A 21032-nucleotide genomic window follows, 5' to 3' on the forward strand; every position below is an offset into this window, starting at 1 on the left:
CTCTGCTGAAAGAAACGAAGAGCGAAATACTCTCCTCCCTCACAACCGTATTCAATATGTCCTTGCGACAAGGCATCGTCCCTTCAGATTGGAAAAAGGCTAACGTGACACCGATTTTCAAGAAAGGAGACAAAAAGTACCAGGTAATTACAGGCCCATTAGTCTAACTTCGGTTGTAGGTAAGCTACTTGAGGGCATAATTAGAGAGTTACCTTGAAAGCCACTCATTGATTGGGGACTCACAACATGGCTTCGAAACAAAAGATCCTGCCTATCAAACCTATTAACCTTTTATAACGACCTCTTCACTGTTTATGACGTAACCAAATCACTGGACGTAGTCTATCTTGATTTCAGAAAGCGTTTGATAAAGTCCGCATCATAAATTACTTTACAAATTAAAGCAAATAGGTATTGACGGTCAAGTAAACCAATGGATCGCGAATTGGTTGAGCAACAGACAACAAAGAGTAGTGATTGACGGATTTAACTCAGAGTGGGCGCCTGTCACTAGTGGCGTCCCTCAGGGCTCGGTCCTTGGCCCAGTGCTCTTCATTATTTACATCAACGACGTGGATGTTGGACTCAATAACCGCATTAGTAAATTTGCAGACGACACAAAGATTGGTAACTCGGTTTCTCACTGGAAAGACAGGCAAAAAGCAAGAGAGATTTTGCAAAAAAAAATTTGGTCGGATAGATGGGAGATGGAATGCCCTGCCTTAACGTAGACAAGTGCCAGGTCCTTCAAGTTGGAACGAAATATAGAAGTTCGAATACGAAATGCGCGGCGTTAAACTCAAAAGCGTTCAATGCGTCAAAGACTTGGGGGTCAAAATCGCGTCAAACCTCAAATTCTCACAGCAATGCATCGATGCAGCAAATAAAGCGAACAGAATGTTGGGCTTCATTAAAAAAAACTTTGTATTCAAGAATAAAGATGTAATACTCGCTCTACAACAGTTTTTCAGACCAGACTGGAATGGAAATATGCGGTACAGTTTTCCCCACCATGCAAAGGATATTGCTAAATTAGAAGGTGTTCAGCGTCGGGCAACGAAAATGATCCCTTCCTTGCGCAACAAATCCTACGAAGAAAGGCTTTCTATCCTTAACATGTTCTCTCTTGAGAAACGTCGCCTCCGAGGAAAATTGATCGAATGTTTTAAAATACTTAATGGTTTCACGAATGTAGACAGATCAACATTGTTTATGATCGATGACAGTTTGCGCACGAGGAACAATGCGTAAAAACTGATGTGACAAGTAAATTCAGATTGCACCAAATTTTCTTCACCAACGTTGTAGTGCGAGAATGGAATAAGCTTCCACCATCAGTGGTCCAGTGTAACAATTTTTGACCTTCAAAAAAAGCTCGACCGTCACTTCCTTCAACTTAATATCAACTAGAGTAGAAATGCAACGTTTTGGAGTCTTCTGATTAATGTAAAATCACTTAGGTTTAAGGACAGACCACCAAGTCTGGACCATGGGGTCTGTGTGGTCTGATTTTCTATGTAAATCTATGTAAATCTCTCTCTCTCTCTTTCCTCCCCTTTCTACGTTATCCACAGTCCTTGCCCTCGTGTGTGTGTGTGTGTGTGTGTGTGTGTTATAAAGAGGACTTATAAAGGTACGTAATTAAAACAAAACACGAAAGTTCCTTCACCGACTCTCTTATAAATTGGCTTTCTGTATCGGCTCCTTAAGAAAGACAAGACTTAGTAAAGAATGACCAAAACTGATGACGGTGGGCGCCCCTTGCAAGCTATAGTGGCGAACGTCTCAACATTTTTCACTAATACTCTTATGATCTGAGGTTTGATGGACTCTCTTGGCTGACAGTTCATTATCCCGCCTCGAAGCCTCAAAATGTAAGGCTGGACGTTGCAAAATGAAAATGTTAAGGCATACGCAATAGAGGGGCGTGGCCTCGATCGGTACTCATCTCCATCGTGTTACTACAGTTTACATTTCCCCAGGTACTCATTTATCGACCAGCCCGAAAGGGAGGATGAACAGCTGGGTGGACTTCATGCAGACTGCCCGGGCCCGTGGATTCATAGTTTGGCACGTTAATCACTGCACCACGAAGGCGTATAATGTAGCTGGCGTACACGTCTTGACCCGCTTTCCTGATATTTTAGGCCTGAAGTCCATATTTTTAAACGAACCGACCCTTCAGTTCGCCTGTTTGAGAAGCCGCTCGTAGAAGTTGCTGGGATTTTCATGGACAGTTTCGTGACGCTGGTGATAGTTTTAAGCCCCGTTCACACTGTGCCGACTCTGGTCCATGTGTTGATGTGAAAGGGTCGGGCAAGTCTTGAAAGAGGTCTTGAGACTTTTGCCGAATGCTGCGCCGACGTCGTGACAGGAGTCTGGAGTCGTGAGGGTTAGCACAACATGGTGGCCGAATGTCCCAGACAGTCGGCCAGACACCAAGACCCCAATAAAACTCCCCCCCCCCCTCGTGGAGCGTGGGAACCAACTTGTCACAAATGAACGGGGCTTTACACGACTTCTCTACCTTCAACGGGAGAAACGACCATAAAAACCCAGTTAATCTTCCCTGTGTGACCTTGAGAAATGGTCGTAGTCTCTGTTTTTCCCTCTCCCTCTCTTCCTGACCCCCCTTTTCCCCTTCCTCTGTCTCTCCCTCTTTCCATCTGTCTATCCCCAACGAAATATCAAAAAAGAAAAAAAAAATTCTATATATATGTCTCTCCCTCTCTCCCTCCCCTTCTTTCTGTTTCTCGGTACGTTTAATAATAACAACATTAAGATTAGATGGACTTTCTCGCCTATACTTCATAAGATGTACACCGTATTTCGCTGTAATGCATGAAATCTCCACCGTTTCGGCCTTCGCACTAGCTTTCGGTCCCAGTTAAATGATTTCCCATATGCACAATGCCCCACAAATCGCTTTTTCGCATCTCTCGGTCATTTTCACGGGACTAATCAGAAGGGAAATGCGATGCACCCTTATTAGCCTATATTTTGCCGCCTCGAAGCCCCAACCGCTTGTGTTAGTAGTGGTGTGTATATAAGAGCTTATCTAATACTGCTTCCGACTTGGGGCATTTTCCTGTTTGTCAATGTGTTTGTTGTAAGTGACGTGTGTGCTGAGGTTCAACGGCCGATGTTATGATGGAAGTATCCTAATGCTCTTCCGCCCCTACTACTACTACTACTATACTACTACTACTACTACTGCTACAACTACTACTACTATTACTACAACTACTAGACTTCAGAAGTAGGTCGTGGGGGTTATATTTTATCCAGAACCAGTGCGCAGTAATAGCCTAAGAACAGTGATATAGCGTATGGGAGACTTCTGATTCCGTTATATTACACAGAGTTCTTAATAATACCGTCTAGACTTCAAAAATAGGTCATGAGGGTAATATTGTAACTTTATAGAACCAGTGCGCAGTAATGATAGCCTAAAGAACAGTGATATATCGTGTGGGAGACTTCTTGATTCCGTAATATTACACAAAGTTCTTAATAACACTGTCTAGACTTTAAAAAAATAGGTCTGAGGGTAATATTTTCACTATTTAAAACCAGTGCGTAGAAATTATAGCCTAAAGAACAGTGATATATCGTATGGAAGACTTCTTGATTCCGTAATATTACACAGTTCTTAATAACACTGTCTAGACTTTTAAAAAATAGGTCTGAGGGTAATATTTTCACTATTTAAAACCAGTGCGTAGAAATGATAGCCTAAAGAACAGTGATATATCGTATGGAAGACTTCTTGATTCCGTAATATTACACAAAGTTCTTAATAACACTGTCTAGACTTAAAAAAAATAGGTCTGAGGGTAATATTTTCACTATTTAAAACCAGTGCGTAGAAATGATAGCCTAAAAACAGTGATATATCGTATGGAAGACTTCTTGATTCCGTAATATTACACAAAGTTCTTAATAACACTGTCTAGACTTTAAAAAAATAGGTCTGAGGGTAATATTTTCACTATTTAAAACCAGTGCGTAGAAATGATAGCCTAAAGAACAGTGATATATCGTGTGGGAGACTTATGATTCCGTTATATTACACAGAGTTCTAAGTAATACTGTCTAGACTTCAAATATAGGTCGAGTAATATTTTTACTAGACTTTATAGAACCAGTGCGCAGTAATAATAGTCTGAAGAATAGTGATATATTGTGTGGAAGACTTCTTGATTTCGTTATATTACACACAGTTCTTAATAATACTGTCTAGACCTCAAAAATATAGGTCATGATTCGTTATAGAACCGGTGCGCTGTAATGTTAGCCTAAGAAGAGTGATATTGCGTGTGAGAAACTCTGATTCCGTTATGGGGGAAATTTTACGGGATCCTCTTCAGCTCTATTATCAGCTTCACTATTCCTTTTTTGTATGTAATGTTCCGTCAATAAAGATAATGAATTGAATATAGTGACCTTATTATCCATTTAGCGCGTGGAGAAACTTTGATTCCGTTATAAGATAGAAATTTTACGGGATCCTCTTCAGCTCTATTATCAGCTTCACTATTCCTTTTTTGTATGTAATGTTCCGTCAATAAAGATAATGAATTGAATATTGTGACTTTATTATCCATTTAGCGTGAGAAACTCTTTGATTCCGTTATGGGGGAAATTTTACGGGATCCTCTTCAGCTCTATTATCAGCTCCACTATTCCTTTTTTGTATGTAATGTTCCGTCAATAAAGATAATGAATTGAATATTGTGACTTTTTTATCCATTTAGCGCGTGGAGAAACTTTGATTCCGTTATAAGATAGAAATTTTATGGGATCCTCTTCAGCTCTATTATCAGCTTCACTATTCCTTTTTGTATGTAATGTTCCGTCAATAAAGATAATGAATTGAATATAGTGACCTTATTATCCATTTAGCGCGTGGAGAAACTTTGATTCCGTTATAAGATAGAAATTTTACGGGATCCTCTTCAGCTCTATTATCAGCTTTACTATTCCTTTTTTGTATGTAAAGTTCCGTCAATAAAGATGATGAATTGAATATGGCAGCTTTATTATCCATTTCCCGGCCGTGTTCCTTCGCCCGCTACGCCTTCCTCCGTACCGTTCTGTTCCCCGTTGGCTCTGGGAGAGGGGTCGTTCTGCATGCCTTCAAATCACGGCCTCTCATCGACACCTGCATGAATTTACCTTCCTACGCACTCATAAGCTTTACTTCTATGCATCTATTTATCGCTCGAATGTCTCACGCCTCGTTCTTCTCCCTAGCAAGAAGTTAACATAGTGCTTTACGAATAGAAGTGAGTTTGGATCTTGAATTTACTGTAGCAATCATCCTCGAGGTTAGCTATTGGTTATGACTTAAACGGCATTCAGAAACCAAAATACAGTACAATTTGAGTATTAACCTCGCGCGAAATGGCAATATCCTACATTTAATATCATACAAATTTACGTTTTCATTTGTTTATCTGTTGATTTATATCTCTAATGCTTCGTTCATCTCTTCAGCGCAAAAGTTAGCAAATAATTTTAATACTCGCATATTCAAGAGAGAGAGAGAGAGAGAGAGAGAGAGAGAGAGAGAGAGAGAGAGTGTTGCTTGAAATACTAAAATAAAATAATCGTGCTCGCCTGTGCCCTCAAGTCTATACAAACCTATAATTTTACGAACACACACACAAACACACTGAAAAATGGAATGTTTGCTAAAGCGACAGACAGACAAAAACAAACAGAAAAATTAGCGTATAACAATTATTATCTATCCACGTGTCCCTCTGTCTATCTGTCTGTCTGTTGGTCTGTCTCTGGTCCCCAGTTTCTCCAACCATATGTGTCTGTCTGTGTATCTATTTGTCTGTCTACGTGTAAGTGTGTGTCTGTTATAGTTAATTCGTCTCTCGTTATCTGTTTCTTACTTGGTTTGTTGGTCTATATATGGTTCTCGTGTCTCTAGCAGCGTGTCTATCTATCTGTCTGTCTCTGTCTATGTCTGTCTGTTTGTCCGTGTCTCAGTCATGAAGGATGGGGCAGACGGAGCACTTTGCCGTTAGCCTACACACACACACACACACAGAGAGAGAGAGAGAGAGAGAGAGAGAGAGAGAGAGAGAGAGAGAGAGAGAGAACAACAGAAAAGGAAGAGAATGAAGAAGTGAAAAGATATGGAATGACAAATGAGATGAAGGACAAGAGAAAAAGAGAGAGAGAGAGAGAGAGAGAGAGAGAGAGAGAGAGAGAGAGAGAGAGAGAGAGAGAGAGGAATAAAACACGTGACCAGCTGCGATTTCCAGTCATCAAACAATAATAAATAAATAAATAAATAAAATAAAGTATAATAGAAAAAAAAAAGCGTGGGACCTACAAGTTATATAATTTCTTCCTATTCCTATTTTACCACGCATTACTTCCTTGTACAATATCTATCCTTAAGGGCAAGCAACACACATCCATGTAACCACGGTCGAGATGGTAACCAACTTTCCCATTTTCTATTCCGCCTTGCCTCGTCTTTCACTTCAAGGGGAGACTATATTACATGACGGCGGTCGGAAGGAGTTACCTGTCCGTCCGTCTGTCTGTCTGTCTGTTTACCCCTACCGGCACGTTAGCTCTGTGTGTGTGTGTGTGTGTGTGTGTCACCTGTCTGTCTCTCTGTCTGTCTACACCTACCGGCACTTTGGCTCTGTGTGTGTGTGTGTGTGTGTGTGTGTGTGTGTGTCACCTGTCTGCCTGTCTGTCTGTCTACCCCTACCGGCACTTTGGCTCTGTGTGTGTGTCTGTGTGTGTGTGTGTGTGTGTGTGTGTGTGTGTCACCTGTCCGTCTGTCTGTCTGTCTACCCTTACCGGCACCCTCTCCTTCCCCCTCTCCCTCTCTCCCTCCCGTTTTAGATGTCTCTTTTTTTTATCTCATTCCGTGTACGTTTTGAGTATGTGTACACGTGGGTGGCTGTCTCGTGTGTATGTGTGTGTATGTGTGTGTGTGTGTCGCTGTGAGATTACTGGGATCACTTTCTGCCCTGGTAACCTTCCTATAAGCTGTGAAAGTTGACAAAAATGCGGAGAAATTGTGGCGATGGAAAGGTTTGAGTGAGGTAAAGGGTGAGGATATTAAATTAGGGATTAGATTATAGTAACCAGCGCGATGATATTAGCGAGACTGAGGCAGACAAAAAGCTGTAGATGTTAAGAGCCAATAACTACATAGATGATAGAGATGATTGATGTAGTCTCTCTCTCTCTCTTTTTCATTCCATATCTTTTCACTTTTTCATTCTCTTCCTTTCTTATTGTTCTCTCTCTCTCTCTCTCTCTCTCTCTCTCTCTCTCTCTCTCTCTCTCTCTCTCTCTCTCTCTCTCTCTCTCTCTCTCTCCTTTTCTCTAGTCCTTCATCTCTCTTTTTCATTCCATATCTTTTAACTTTTTCATTCTCTTCCTTTCTTATTATCTCTCTCTCTCTCTCTCTCTCTCTCTCTCTCTCTCTCTCTCTCTCTCTCTCTCTCTCTCTCTCTCTCTCTCCTTTTCTCTAATCCTTCATCTCTCTTTTTCAGTCCATATTTTTTTCACTTCTTCATTCTCTTCCTCTCTCTCTCTCTCTCTCTCTCTCTCTCTCTCTCTGGTCAAGAATAAATCACTGCATCACAAGTTTCATGTATATTCTTCTCCTCTTCAAATAAATAGCTTAAAAATTAGGCAACTACAAGTACAACAAAAACTTCACAACTACAACTGCCTACCTCTACTCCAAATCGGGTAGAACTTACACACGAAAAAATACATAAATACCTTAAAGAAACGGATTAAAAGAGGGGGAGACATTAAAAACACTTTGGATCTGTCAGGTTATTTCCATCTGTGTAAAGAGATCCTCAAATAACAGCACATCACTTGTAGAAATATCATTACAGTACTATAAAAAAAATATAAAAAAACTAGCAAGTCCCTTAGTCTTAATTAAAAGCCTACGACCTATGACGACATCCATCAATCAGCTGTTGGAATCGTCTCGCTATGTCTGTCTTTCTGTATATTATTAAAAGAGGGAAGACTTTAGAAAATGTAGCAAATCGTCGGTCTTATAAAACTACAAGGATTTCCACCGATCAACCTCGCTACGTCTGTCTTTCTGTATATTATTAAAAGAGGGAAGACTTTTAAAGCATAGCAAGTCGTCAGTCTTATAAAAAGTACGAGGATTTCCACTGGTCAACCTGTGGATATGTCTCGCTACTTCCGTCTTTCTTTATTCTTAAGAGAGGGAAGACTTAAAAAATGTGGCAAGTCGTCGGTCTTATAAAAAGTACAAGGATTTCCACCGATCAACCTGTGGATATGTCTCGCTACGTCTGTCTTTCTGTATATTATTAAAAGAGGGAAGACTTTTAAAACATAGCAAGTCGTCAGTCTTATAAAAAGTACGAGGGTTTCCACCGATCAACCTCGCTACGTCTGTCTTTCTGTATATTATTAAAAGAGGGAAGACTTTTAAAACATAGCAAGTCATCAGTCTTATAAAAAGTACGAGGATTTTCACCGATCAACCTGTGGATATGTCGCGTTACTTCTGTCTTTCTGTATATTATTAAAAGAGGGAAGACTTTCAAAAACGTAGCAAGGTGTCCGTCTTATAAAAAGTACAAGAATTTCCACTGGTCAACCTGTGGATATGTCTCGTTACTTCTGCATTTCTGGTTAAGAGGTCGACTCCGTACGTATCAACCACTGCTGGTTACTCATATGTCCAACCCCATAACGGAAAATATGGACATTAAACAAGAAGGACCACTGATTACTCATAGAAATTTCCTTACTGCAAAATAAATCAAACAGTCCTGATTACGTTTACCAATCACTCACTCTCTCGCTCGCTTACTCACAGCACGCAAACAGCCATTCACAAATATACAGAAATGAAACTCTGGATCTATTTGGCTCACCGATGCCCAAATATAGTACTCAGCATATTGTATTTTCCATTTTCTGGTCCTTAACTATATTGCCAAAAAACATCAGGAATTAACGATTTTAACGATAGATATAAACTAATCTCGTTACTGGGGCCCAGGAGACAGTTTTTGGGTCGGAAATCGATAAATATAAGAGGCTGAGTTGGACAATCTGGCATCACTGGTTTGGCTATTTCCACCTTCCATATAATAAGATCCTAAACTGATTCAACAAACATCACTCATAAGAAACTGAATACTGCAAAAAAAATAGCAAGTCAGGGATAGCCAGAGATGAGACTTTGGATCTGTCCGGCTACTTCCAACTTCTGCAAAGATCCACAATTGAATCGGCACCAGTGATGATATTAACGAGATTAAGGCAGACAAGAGAGACATAGATGTTAACCTGGTAGCAGCGACGGGCCAAATTTGTGGCTTTACCGTGTAGCAACGACGGGCCAAATTTGTGCCATGATATAAACCCCCCAAAAACGATGATACATAATCTGATTACAAATGCTTTGATATGTATTATGAAATGGTTTGTGTGTGATGATTTTTTCTCATTATTCTCGCCTGGAGGGACCATTAAGAAACATGATCCTCACTCCTACCAGGTTAAAGAGATCGAGGCAGACACGAGACATTGATGTTAAGAGTCAATAACTACATAGATGATAAATGATAGATTAATGATTCACTCAAATAGTCACTCATAAAAGTCTCCACTACAAAAAACTAGCCTTTCACGGATAGCCAAAGAAGACACTGGATCTGTTCGGCTACTTCCAACTTCTGCATAGACTCTCAATTGACTCAGCACCGATCACCTACTAACAGTCGCTCGTAAAAGTCTCCACTACAAAAAAATAGCCTTTCACGGATAGCCATAGAAGACATGTTTGGATCCATCTATGTAAAAAGATCCTCAACTCACTTCGCACTGATCACCTACTAACAGTCGCTCGTAAAAGTCTCCACTACAAAAAAATAGCCTTTCACGGATAGCCATAGAAGACATGTTTGGATCCATCTATGTAAAAAGATCCTCAACTGACTTGGCACGGATCACCAACTACATAATAGTCACTTGTAGAAAAATCACTACTGCAAAAAAATAGTGTTAAGATAATCCACACATCAGCATTTAAAATTGTCTAGTCTGGTTTTATTTTCCCTTTGCAGATCTTCCACTAACTGAGCACCAATCACTGGGTAGCCGTTAGTCTTAATTAAAAGCCTACGACCTATGACAACATCCATTAATCAGTTGTTGGAATTGTCTCACTACATCTGTCTTTCTGTATATTATTAAAAGAGGGAAGACTTTAAAAAATGCAGCAAGTCGTCGGTCTTATAAAAAGTACGAGGATTTTCAACTTCCACTAACTGAGCACCAATCACTGGGTATTAATGTCTCGTAGAAAAATCGGTGCTACAAGAACCTAGCCTCTCACCGATATCCACACAGCAACATTGTGATTTCTCTCCTACTGTTACCTAACACTTCGAAATCTGTTCACTCAGCACACATCTCTGGCGACTAATCATCCGTAGAAAGATCGCTACATAAAAAAAACTAGCCAGTCACATATTTCCTGCATCAATCCTTATATCTATTGCTGCTTTTATCTTCCATTGCGTCAACACAGCACCAGCTCCTGACCACTCAAGGAAAAATCGCTACTACAAAAAAATATACAGTCACAGATATCCTGCATCAACCCTAATGTTCATCTGCTACCCTTACCTCCTTTGCAGAAATCTTTCGCTGCGTCAATACGGCACCGGCTACTAACCACTCATATAAGAGTCAAATAACTACTAAAACAATCTAACCGGTCACAGATATCCACACATCAATGCTTAGATTTGTCTGCTGCATTTGATTTCATTGCAGAGATCTTTCACTGCGTCAATACGGCACCGGCTACTAACCACTCATACAAAAGTCAAACAACTACTAAAACAATCTAACCGGTCACAGATATCCACACATCAACGCTTGGATTTATCAATTGCGTTTGATTTCCTTGCAGAGATCTTTCACTACGTCAACACAGCACCGGCTACTAACCACTCATATAAAAGTCTGTAACTACTAAAACAATCTAACCGGTCACAGATATCCACACATCAATGCTTAGATTTGTCTGCTGCATTTGATTTCATTGCAGATATCTTTTGCTGCGTCAACAAAGCACTGGCTACTAACCACTCATATAAGTCTGTAACTACTAAAACAATCTAACCGGTCACAGATATCCACACATCAATGCTTGGATTTGTCAGTTGCGCTTGATTTCCTTGCAGAGATCTTTCACTGCGTCAATACGGCACCGGCTACTAACCACTCATATAAAAGTCTGTAACTACTAAAACAATCTAACCGGTCACAGATATCCACACATCAATGCTTAGATTTGTCTGCTGCATTTGATTTCTTTGCAGATATCTTTTGCTGCATCAACCCAGCACTGGCTACTAACCACTCATATAAATGTCAGTAACTACTAAAACAATCTAACCGGTCACAGATATCCACACATCAATGCTTAGATTTGTCTGCTGCATTTGATTTCTTTGCAGATATCTTTTGCTGCATCAACCCAGCACTGGCTACTAACCACTCATATAAATGTCAGTAACTACTAAAACAATCTAACCGGTCACAGATATCCACACATCAATGCTTAGATTTGTCTGCTGCATTTGATTTCTTTGCAGATATCTTTTGCTGCGTCAACCCAGCATTGACTACTAACCACTCATATAAAAGTCTGTAACTACTAAAACAATCTAACCGGTCACAGATATCCACACATCAATGCTTAGATTTGTCTGCTGCATTTGATTTCTTTGCAGATATCTTTCGCTGCGTCAACCCAGCACCGGCTACTAACCACTCATATAAAAGTCTGTAACTACTAAAACAATCTAACCGGTCACAGATATCCACACATCAATGCTTAGATTTGTCTGCTGCATTTACCTCCTTTGCAGAGATCTTTCACTGCGTCAAAACAGCACCAGACACTAACCACTCACGGAAAATTCAAAACCTACCAAAAACTCTAACTGGTCACAGATATCCACATGCCAACGCTTGGATTTGTCCGCCGCGTTTGATTTCCTTACCAAGATCTTTCACTGTGTCAACAAGGCACCGGCTACTGACCGCTCGTAAAATGTCACTATGTACTAAAAAAATCAAACCGGTCACGGATATCGACACAATAACACTTAAACTTGTCCGCTGCTTTTGTTTTCCCTTCAGTTGACTCAGCGGAAATCAAAGGCTATTAATCACTCATACAAAAGTCATTACGTACTAAAAATAAATAGCCAGTCGTAGCTTAGATGTCTGCTATTTTTATCTTCCTTGCAGAGATCTGTTGACTCAGCATAAATGGCCCACCGACTACTAACCCCTCATACAAAACTCACTACATACTGTACTCTATTTAGTCTAAGGTGAGAATGTATCAGAGGAGCCCTGCCTGATACCCTCCTACCTGAAGTCAGATTTTGCCCAACCCTTCTCGGATCAACTGTCCACCAATTACCAACACCAGAGCAGCCACGTCCTTCCTCTGTCACCTATAGAAGGAGCTACTTTCCTGACATGTTCTCACCTTAGGCGGGACAGACTACACGAAAACTAGCCAGTCAGAGTTAAGATTCATCTGGTACTTTATCTTCCCCTGCGGAAATCTACCAACTCATCTCATATCACAACATACAACACTACTGCGAAAAACTAGCCATTCACACCTTGTACTCTGTTAGCTCCACGGAAGGCAACGAGGCGGACTAGGAGAGCGACCCTTCTTGTGCTACTCTTCAGATCAACACAGAGGCATGGAGTTGGAGGCCACCGCTAAAGGCTTCTCCTCCCGCAGCGCCCTCCAGGCAAACATTGACTCCAGGACGTCCCACAGACAAGACTCCTTCGGGTAGTCATTATCCACGAGGTTGACGAGGTAGTAGTTGCCGGTGATGTGCTGGATGATCTCCCTCGACTTGCTGTTATCAGGGTACAGCTTCCCCCACTGCTCCTCCCATAGCCCAAATGCTTCGTCCTGGGTGAGAAGATGGAGGTTGTGTTATTTGTCTTTTTATGCCAAAGGAGGAATGAACAGTTGGGATGCTGGGGTTGTTACTTGTTTACCTTATACTGGAAGAAAGGATGAGCAGAAGGGATGCAAGGGGCTGTGTTACTTTAGCTTATCCCAAATAGAATGATGAACAGTTGGAATGAAGGTGGTTGTGTTACTTGGCTCCTCTCCTCTTCCTTTCCCTTCCTTTCCTTTTCACTCCTCTCTTTTCCTTTCATTACCTCTCCTCTCCTTTCCTGTCATTACCTCTCCTCTCCTCTCCACTCCATTCCATTCCTTTCCTTTCCTTTCCTCTCCTCTTGTTTCCTTTCCTTTCCTTTCCTTTCCTCTCCTCTCCTTTCCTTTCCTTTCCTTCCCTTCCCTTCCCTTCCCTTCCCTTCCCTTCCCTTCCTCTCCTCTCCTCTCCTCTCCTCCTCCTCCTCCCAGCAGCCTTACCTTCCACGCCCTGAAGCTGACGGGGTCCACGATGGTAGGCTGGATGATCTCCGTCCCCGGAAAGGCGCCCCAAGTGACGGCAGTTGACCGGTGCTTGTGGCAGTTACTGAAGTCTGCCGAACCCTGTGGGAGGAAAACGTGGAAAAAATTGTTTGAATATCCTGAGTGGTTGATTACTTGCACAGCCCCTGTCTACCTGTCACTTGTTCAATTATTCAGATGATGATTGTGGTAAAGTAGTCGTTGCTAATGGTCTTGTATGTGTGGTTGTCTTTGTTCTGAATACATTACTGAATACTGTACTGTGTTGAGCTACAGTGAAACCAAATTGTCGAGTCCGTTTTGGCGTTGGCTCCCACGGGTCCATTTCTCCCCTCTGCTCTGCCACACAGTCCTAACACCTATTTTTTCCTCTCATATGTTACCTATAGCTTACATATGAGAGGAAGAGATAGGTGTTGGGACTGTGTGGCAGAGCAGAGGGGAGGAAAGGACCCACGGGAGCCTACGCAGACCGGCCTCGGCATATTTGGAAGACTATAGCTTGGACATAAGCAAGGAAGTGGCAATAGGCAGCGAAGAATAGAGTCAATCGCTTCCCAGCCTTCATTCACTCAGTCAGCTGGTTTTAATAAGTAGTTGTCGGGCAATCCCTACAGTTACTACAATGACAGGTACTCACGCTACGGTTGATGATGTGGTAGTTGATGCGAGGGAAGAGCGGCAGGACGTTGAGCAGAGCGTCCACATTTTCCTGGCAGGTGAAGAACTCGAGGTAGGCCTTCTGGTACACGTAGCCGCCCGGCATTCCCCAGCCCACCACTGGGTCCTCACTGCTGGCACCGTTAACGTTGGGCTGTAAGGGAATACTCAAGGGTAAGATTCTGCCACCAATGTCTCTTCTGTTTGGTGTGTACTCTGTTTAGCCTTAGGTGAAAATAAGACTCCGATGGTTTGGACATATAAAGAGAGTAGGTGAGGATACAGTGCTGGGAGTTGTGGAGAGATTAGAGGAAGGAGACCAGTTGGTAGACCTAGGAAAATGTGGAGGTGTATACAGGAAGACTTGGCATTGATGGGATTGGATAAACATCAGGCAGAAGACAGAGTAGAATGGAGGAGAGCCATAAAGCGTCCCACCGGCTCAGGAAGAGTGAAAACGGACGTTGAACGAAATGATGATGATGATGATGAAAATGGAGCTACTATCCTGAAGTGTTCTCAAATTAGGCGGAATAGACAGTAGTATATGTTTGCCTTTTGTATATGCCATTCTAGCTCCAAAGATTTTTTATTTATTATTATTATTATTATTATTATTTATTTATTTATTTATTTATTTATTTTTTTTTACAGCAAAGGAGACAGCTCAAGGGCAACAAAAAGAGTGCAGAGAAAAAAAAAAAAATCCTGTTACTCACTGCTCCCATAACAGACAAAAGTAAGGAGTGGCCGAAAGAGAGGTCTGATACTGAAGAAAGCCTCTGAATAATAAATCAACACTGCAGTTATCTCAAAAAGACACTAAAATAATTTGAAGTTGGTACCTCGTATGCCATTTCATACTCAAGTAGAATAAGCTTCCACTCGAATGTTTTAACTTGGAAGTGTAAGTCTGAGTGCACTTCTCATGGCCATGCAATTAAACTGATTGACAGGTGATGCCTTGGTCTACAATCTGACTCACTTGGGGAAACAGATCAGGGCTATGTTAGGGTTTATGTCACTCACTCAGGAATGGCACAATGGGAGGGGTGAGGTCACAGCTCATGAGGGTAAGGAAAACAACCATATTTAACACCCCCAAAGGCCCACAACCCACCTGAGAGTTTATGGTCAGGAAACAGATCAGGGCTATGTTAGGGTTTATGTCACTCACTCAGGAATGGCACAATGGGAGGGGTGGGGTCGCAGCTCATGAGGGTAAGGAAAACAACCATATTTAACACCCCCAAAGGCCCACAACCCACCTGAGAGTTTATGGTCAGGAAACAGATCAGGGCTATGTTTGGGTTTATGTCCCTCACTCAGGAATGGCACAATGGGAGGGGTGGGGTCGCAGCTCATGAGGGTAAGGAAAACAACCATATCTAACACCTCCAAGGCCCACAACCCACCTAAGAGTTTATGGTCAGGAAACAGATCAGGGGTGTGGTGTGTTTGGGTTTATGTCACTCACTCAGGAATGGCACAATGGGAGGGGTGGGGTCACAGCTCATGAGGGTAAGGAAAACAACCATATCTAACACCTCCAAGGCCCACAACCCACCTGAGAGTTTATGGTCAGGAAACAGATCAGGGCTATGTTAGGGTTTATGTCACTCACTCAGGAATGGCACAACGGGAGGGGTGGGGTCGCAGCCTATGAGGAAAAGGAAAACAACCATATCTAACACCCCCAAAGGCCCACAACCCACCTGAGAGTTTATGGTCAGGAAACAGATCAGGGCTATGTTAGGGTTTATGTCACTCACTCAGGAATGGCACAATGGGAGGGGTGGGGTCACAGCTCATGAGGGTAAGGAAAACAACCATATCTAACACCCCCAAAGGCACACAACCCACCTAAGAGTTTATGGTCAGGAAACAGATCAGGGCTATGTTTGGGTTTATGTCACTCACTCAGGAATGGCACAATGGGAGGGGTGGGGTCACAGCTCATGAGGATAAGGAAAACAACCATACCTAACACCTCCAAGGCCCACAACCCACCTGAGAGTTTATGGTCAGGAAACAGATCAGGGCTATGTTAGGGTTTATGTCCCTCACTCAGGAATGGCACAATGGGAGGGGTGGGGTCACAGCTCATGAGGATAAGGAAAACAACCATACCTAACACCTCAAGGCCCACAACCCACCTGAGAGTTTATGGTCAGGAAACAGATCAGGGCTATGTTAGGGTTTATGTCACTCACTCAGGAATGGCACAATGGGAGGGGTGGGGTCACAGCTCATGAGGATAAGGAAAACAACCATACCTAACACCTCCAAGGCCCACAACCCACCTGAGAGTTTATGGTCAGGAAACAGATCAGGGCTATGTTAGGGTTTATGTCACTCACTCAGGAATGGCACAATGGGAGGGGTGGGGTCGCAGCTCATGAGAGTAAGGAAAACAACCATATTTAACACCTCCAAAGGCACACAACCCACCTGAGAGTTTATGGTCAGGACTCCCCGCTTGTTAAAGTCTGCCAGTTTTTCTGTGAGGAGTGTTGTCTCTGCGCTGAGTTCATCATCGTTCCATGGAACCTGGAAGCACCACAACAATAAAAGACTATTCTATTTTGAAACTGACTACAATCCTATGTTTCCCATTTCCTACAACAATGTACATGTTAAAGTGGTTGGTTAACGATATAAAATCTACCTTCGTAGCCCATGTTCAACTCTAACATACACACAGGTGACTTAGTAATCTCAAAACTGGACACCATAAAAGTCAAAGAAGATTCTACATTGAAGTGGACTACATTCTGAAGTTTTTTACTTTCTGCTATAGTGAAACCAAAGTGGCAAGTCCATTGTGGCGCTGGCTCTCGCAGGTCCTTTCCTCTCCTCCGCTCTGCCACACAGTCCCAACACCTATCTCTTCCTCTCACACGTTAACCACAGGTAACATATGAGTGGAAAAAACAGGTGTTGGGACTGTGTGGCAGAGCAGAAGGGAGGAAAGGACCAGCCGGAGCCAACGCCAAAACAGACTCGACAATTTGGTTTTGCTATAATACTGTTTTTTGTTGTTGTTGTTTTTTACATGAAAGGAGGCAGCTCAAGGGAAAAAGAGGAAAGAAAAAAAGAAACAAAAAAAGCCTGCTAGCACAATAAAAGACTGTTGTTATAGTACTTGATATTCGAAAGTGTACATTATCCACCCCATTTTTCACTTGCATTACAGAAGACTTAATAATACCACTTCATCCTACTGTGCTGGATCTATTAACATCATGAAGTGCACATTCCCAGACCCTGACTCTCACTTATGCTCCAGACAACTAAATAATCTTAAAACTGGACACCATACAACATGCCCTTTGGTTAGAGTATTTACACTGAACAAGACCCAAGGCAACAGAGATGAGCACTAAGGCCATGTGCAGCTGTAACGTCCCCAATTTTATCTTTACTCTTCTTTTTGTTCTTATTTTCCCTTACTTCACCTTTTTTTTACATCAGAGGACACTATAGCTGAGCATGGCCTTAGTGCTCATCTCTGTCGCCTTGGCCTGTGTTCAGTGTAAATAATCTAACCAAAGGGCATGTTGTATGGTGTCCAGTTTTAAGATTATTTAATTATGCACACGTCTTTTTTACAATCTCTTACCTTGGTGACCTTCTTGCCAGTCTTGGGGTTACAGGAGCCGGTGAGGTATGCATGGAACACATCCCATACATCCTGCTCGCCCTCCAGACTCTGCCCCCACATGGCCAGCAGCTGCTCCTTGGAACTCTTGCTCTGAACGGGAGAAGAAAACGTGTGAGAAGCTTAAATATCACTGTTGCCTGAAGTCCTAGTTTCTGAGCCATCAATGAGTTTTTCTTCATATACAGTGTTGGGTAGGAAACAACTAATGAAAGCAGAGAGGATAAGAAAATATATCAGCATTGACATTTCAGGAAAGTCCTAGTTTCTGAGCCATCAATGAGTTTTTCTTTATATACAGTGTTGGGGAGGAGATATCTAATGAAAGCAGGATAAGAAAATATATCGGCATTGACATTTCAGGGAAGTCCTAGTTTCTGAGCCATCAATGAGTTTTCTTCATATACAGTGTTGGGGAGGAAATATCTAATGAAAGCAGGATAAGAAAATATATCGGCATTGACATTTCAGGGAAGTCCTAGTTTCTGAGCCATCAATGAATCTTTCTTCATAAACTGTGTTAAGTAGGAATAGTTTTAACCCAGTAGCAGCGACGGGCCAAATTTGTGGCTTTACCGTGTAGCAGCGACAGATATAAACCCCCCAAAATAGATGATACATAAACTGATCACAAATGCGTTGATATATATTACGAAATGGTCTGTGTGAGGGGTGATTTTTTCTCATTTTTCTCGCTTGGAAGGACCACTAAGAAACATGATCCCTGCTATTACTGGGTTAAGAGACTCAGAAAAGGAAGTACAATGGCAATGACACTTCAGAGCTCAAGAACAAGACTCCACGCTGCAAAGACTCCATCCTACCGTGAGATAGAAGAGGTAGTAGTCCTTCAGTTCACCAAAAGCAGGAGACTCTGAGCTGCCCCACCGGCCATTAGGGAACTCATCCCAGTGCTGCGTCCTGTTGGAGATCAGATACCAGGTTGAGTGTGTAGTGTTGAGTGTGTATTTCTATAGTGAACAAAGATATTCCTGTTGATCCAATGAGTTACTGTCTATCTCATGGGCCACTGTCTGTCTCCGAGTCGCTGTCGTATGGGTCACTATTTTCATGGTGTGGTACCATAGACCTATCCCCTTCCCTTGCTGGACAGAGTATAATGGAGTCTTGCTGATGTCTATAGATATGCACAGAAACATAACACACAAGGTAAAACTAAACATGACAAAGGTAGAAGAGGAACCACAAGCCCACCTGAACACATAAGCCTTAGGTCGAGAGGCCCAGAAGATCGGCCTGACATCCTCTCCACTGCGCTTGTGGTTGGCCGCCATCCGCCAGGGCAGTGGCCGGCGGGGAGCAGCGGCCCACAGACCCAGCTGCTTGAGGATGGCGGTTGTGGCAACTTCTCTGTTGGGAGGAACGATACAGTCATCAGCGCTCTGTGACTCATAACAAACAAGATTTTATATGGTAGACACAAACAGGTGGATGAGAAAAATCCTGCTCTTGCACAATTAACAGTGAAGACACAAAGGCTGAACAAAAAGAAAAAAATGAAAAAATCCTGCTCTTGCACAATTAACAGAGTGAAGACACAAAGGCTGAACAAAAAGAAAAAAAATGAAAAAATCCTGCTCTTGCACAATTAACAGTGAAGATACAAAGGCTGAACAAAAAGAAAAAAATTAAAAAATCCTGCTCTTGCACAATTAACAGAGTGAAGACACAAAGGCTGAACAAAAAGAAAAAAAATGAAAAAATCCTGCTCTTGCACAATTAACAGTGAAGATACAAAGGCTGAACAAAAAGAAAAAAATGAAAAAATCCTGCTCTTGCACAATTAACAGTGAAGATACAAAGGCTGAACAAAAATAAAAAAATGAAAAAATCCTGCTCTTGCACAATTAACAGTGAAGACACAAAGGCCGAACAAAAATAAAAAAATGAAAAAATCCTGCTCTTGCACAATTAACAGTGAAGACACAAAGGCCGAACAAAAAGAAAAAAAATGAAAAAATCCTGCTCTTGCACAATTAACAGAGTGAAGACACAAAGGCTGAACAAAAAGAAAAAAAATGAAAAAATCCTGCTCTTGCACAATTAACAGAGTGAAGACACAAAGGCTGAACAAAAATAAAAAAATGAAAAAATCCTGCTCTTGCACAATTAACAGAGTGAAGACACAAAGGCTGAACAAAAATAAAAAAATGAAAAAATCCTGCTCTTGCACAATTAACAGTGAAGACACAAAGGCCGAACAAAAAGAAAAAAAATGAAAAAATCCTGCTCTTGCACAATTAACAGTGAAGACACAAAGGCTGAACAAAAATAAAAAAAATGAAAAAATCCTGCTCTTGCACAATTAACAGTGAAGACACAAAGGCCGAACAAAAATAAAAAAATGAAAAAATCCTGCTCTTGCACAATTAACAGTGAAGACACAAAGGCCGAACAAAAGAAAAAATGAAAAATCCTGCTCTTGCACAATTAACAGTGAAGACACAAAGGCTGAACAAAAGAAAAAAATGAAAAAATCCTGCTCTTGCACAATTAACAGTGAAGACACAAAGGCTGAACAAAAAGAAAAAAAATGAAAAAATCCTGCTCTTGCACAATTAACAGTGAAGACACAAAGGCCGAACAAAAAGAAAAAAAATGAAAAAATCCTGCTCTTGCACAATTAACAGAGTGAAGACACAAAGGCTGAACAAAAAGAAAAAAATGAAAAAATCCTGCTCTTGCACAATTAACAGAGTGAAGACACAAAGGCTGAACAAAAAGAAAAAAATGAAAAAATTCTGCTCTTGCACAATTAACAGTGAAGATACAAAGGCTGAACAAAAAGAAAAAAATGAAAAATTTCTGCTCTTGCATAAATAACAGAGTGAAGACACAAAGGCTGAACAAAAAGAAAAAAATGAAAAATTTCTGCTCTTGCATAAATAACAGAGTGAAGACACAAAGGCTGAACAAAAAGAAAAAAATGAAAAAATTCTGCTCTTGCACAATTAACAGTGAAGACACAAAGGCTGAACAAAAAGAAAAAAATGAAAAAATTCTGCTCTTGCACAATTAACAGAGTGAAGACACAAAGGCTGAACAAAAAGAAAAAAATGAAAAAATCCTGCTCTTGCACAATTAACAGAGTGAAGATGCAAAGGCTGAACAAAAAGAAAAAAATGAAAAAATTCTGCTCTTGCACAATTAACAGAG

At 41.4% G+C, this 21032-nt stretch overlaps 1 protein-coding gene and 1 long non-coding RNA gene across 10 annotated transcripts in view; both read right to left on the reverse strand.

Annotated features, from left to right (window-relative positions):
• Positions 1–7629: 7629 nt before the first annotated feature.
• The window catches only part of LOC127002737 (methylenetetrahydrofolate reductase-like), a 41307-nt gene continuing 27904 nt past the window's right edge, over positions 7630–21032 (reverse strand). For 3 of the 9 annotated variants that reach the window (XM_050868832.1, XM_050868839.1, XM_050868840.1), the window contains exons 8-15: positions 19071–19226; positions 18680–18776; positions 17817–17948; positions 16646–16744; positions 14175–14348; positions 13493–13615; positions 8430–13021; positions 7630–8326 (exon numbers count right to left, since the gene is read on the reverse strand). In XM_050868832.1, the coding sequence (XP_050724789.1) occupies positions 12788–13021; positions 13493–13615; positions 14175–14348; positions 16646–16744; positions 17817–17948; positions 18680–18776; positions 19071–19226 (1015 nt within the window). In that variant the 3' untranslated portion in view covers positions 7630–8326; positions 8430–12787. Of the gene's footprint in view, positions 13022–13492; positions 13616–14174; positions 14349–16645; positions 16745–17816; positions 17949–18679; positions 18777–19070; positions 19227–21032 lie in introns of all 9 variants that reach the window. The other 6 variants (XM_050868837.1, XM_050868833.1, XM_050868835.1 and 3 more) reach the window with 6 other exon arrangements.
• LOC127002738 (uncharacterized) lies at positions 14899–16626 on the reverse strand. Its single transcript, XR_007756493.1, has 4 exons — positions 16471–16626; positions 15889–16029; positions 15610–15741; positions 14899–15314 (listed from the first exon to the last, which is right to left on the reverse strand). It is a non-coding gene; the product is annotated as an uncharacterized LOC127002738 (long non-coding RNA).

This window comes from Eriocheir sinensis, chromosome 24 (genome assembly GCF_024679095.1).
Source record: "Eriocheir sinensis breed Jianghai 21 chromosome 24, ASM2467909v1, whole genome shotgun sequence".
Taxonomy (NCBI): domain Eukaryota; kingdom Metazoa; phylum Arthropoda; class Malacostraca; order Decapoda; family Varunidae; genus Eriocheir; species Eriocheir sinensis.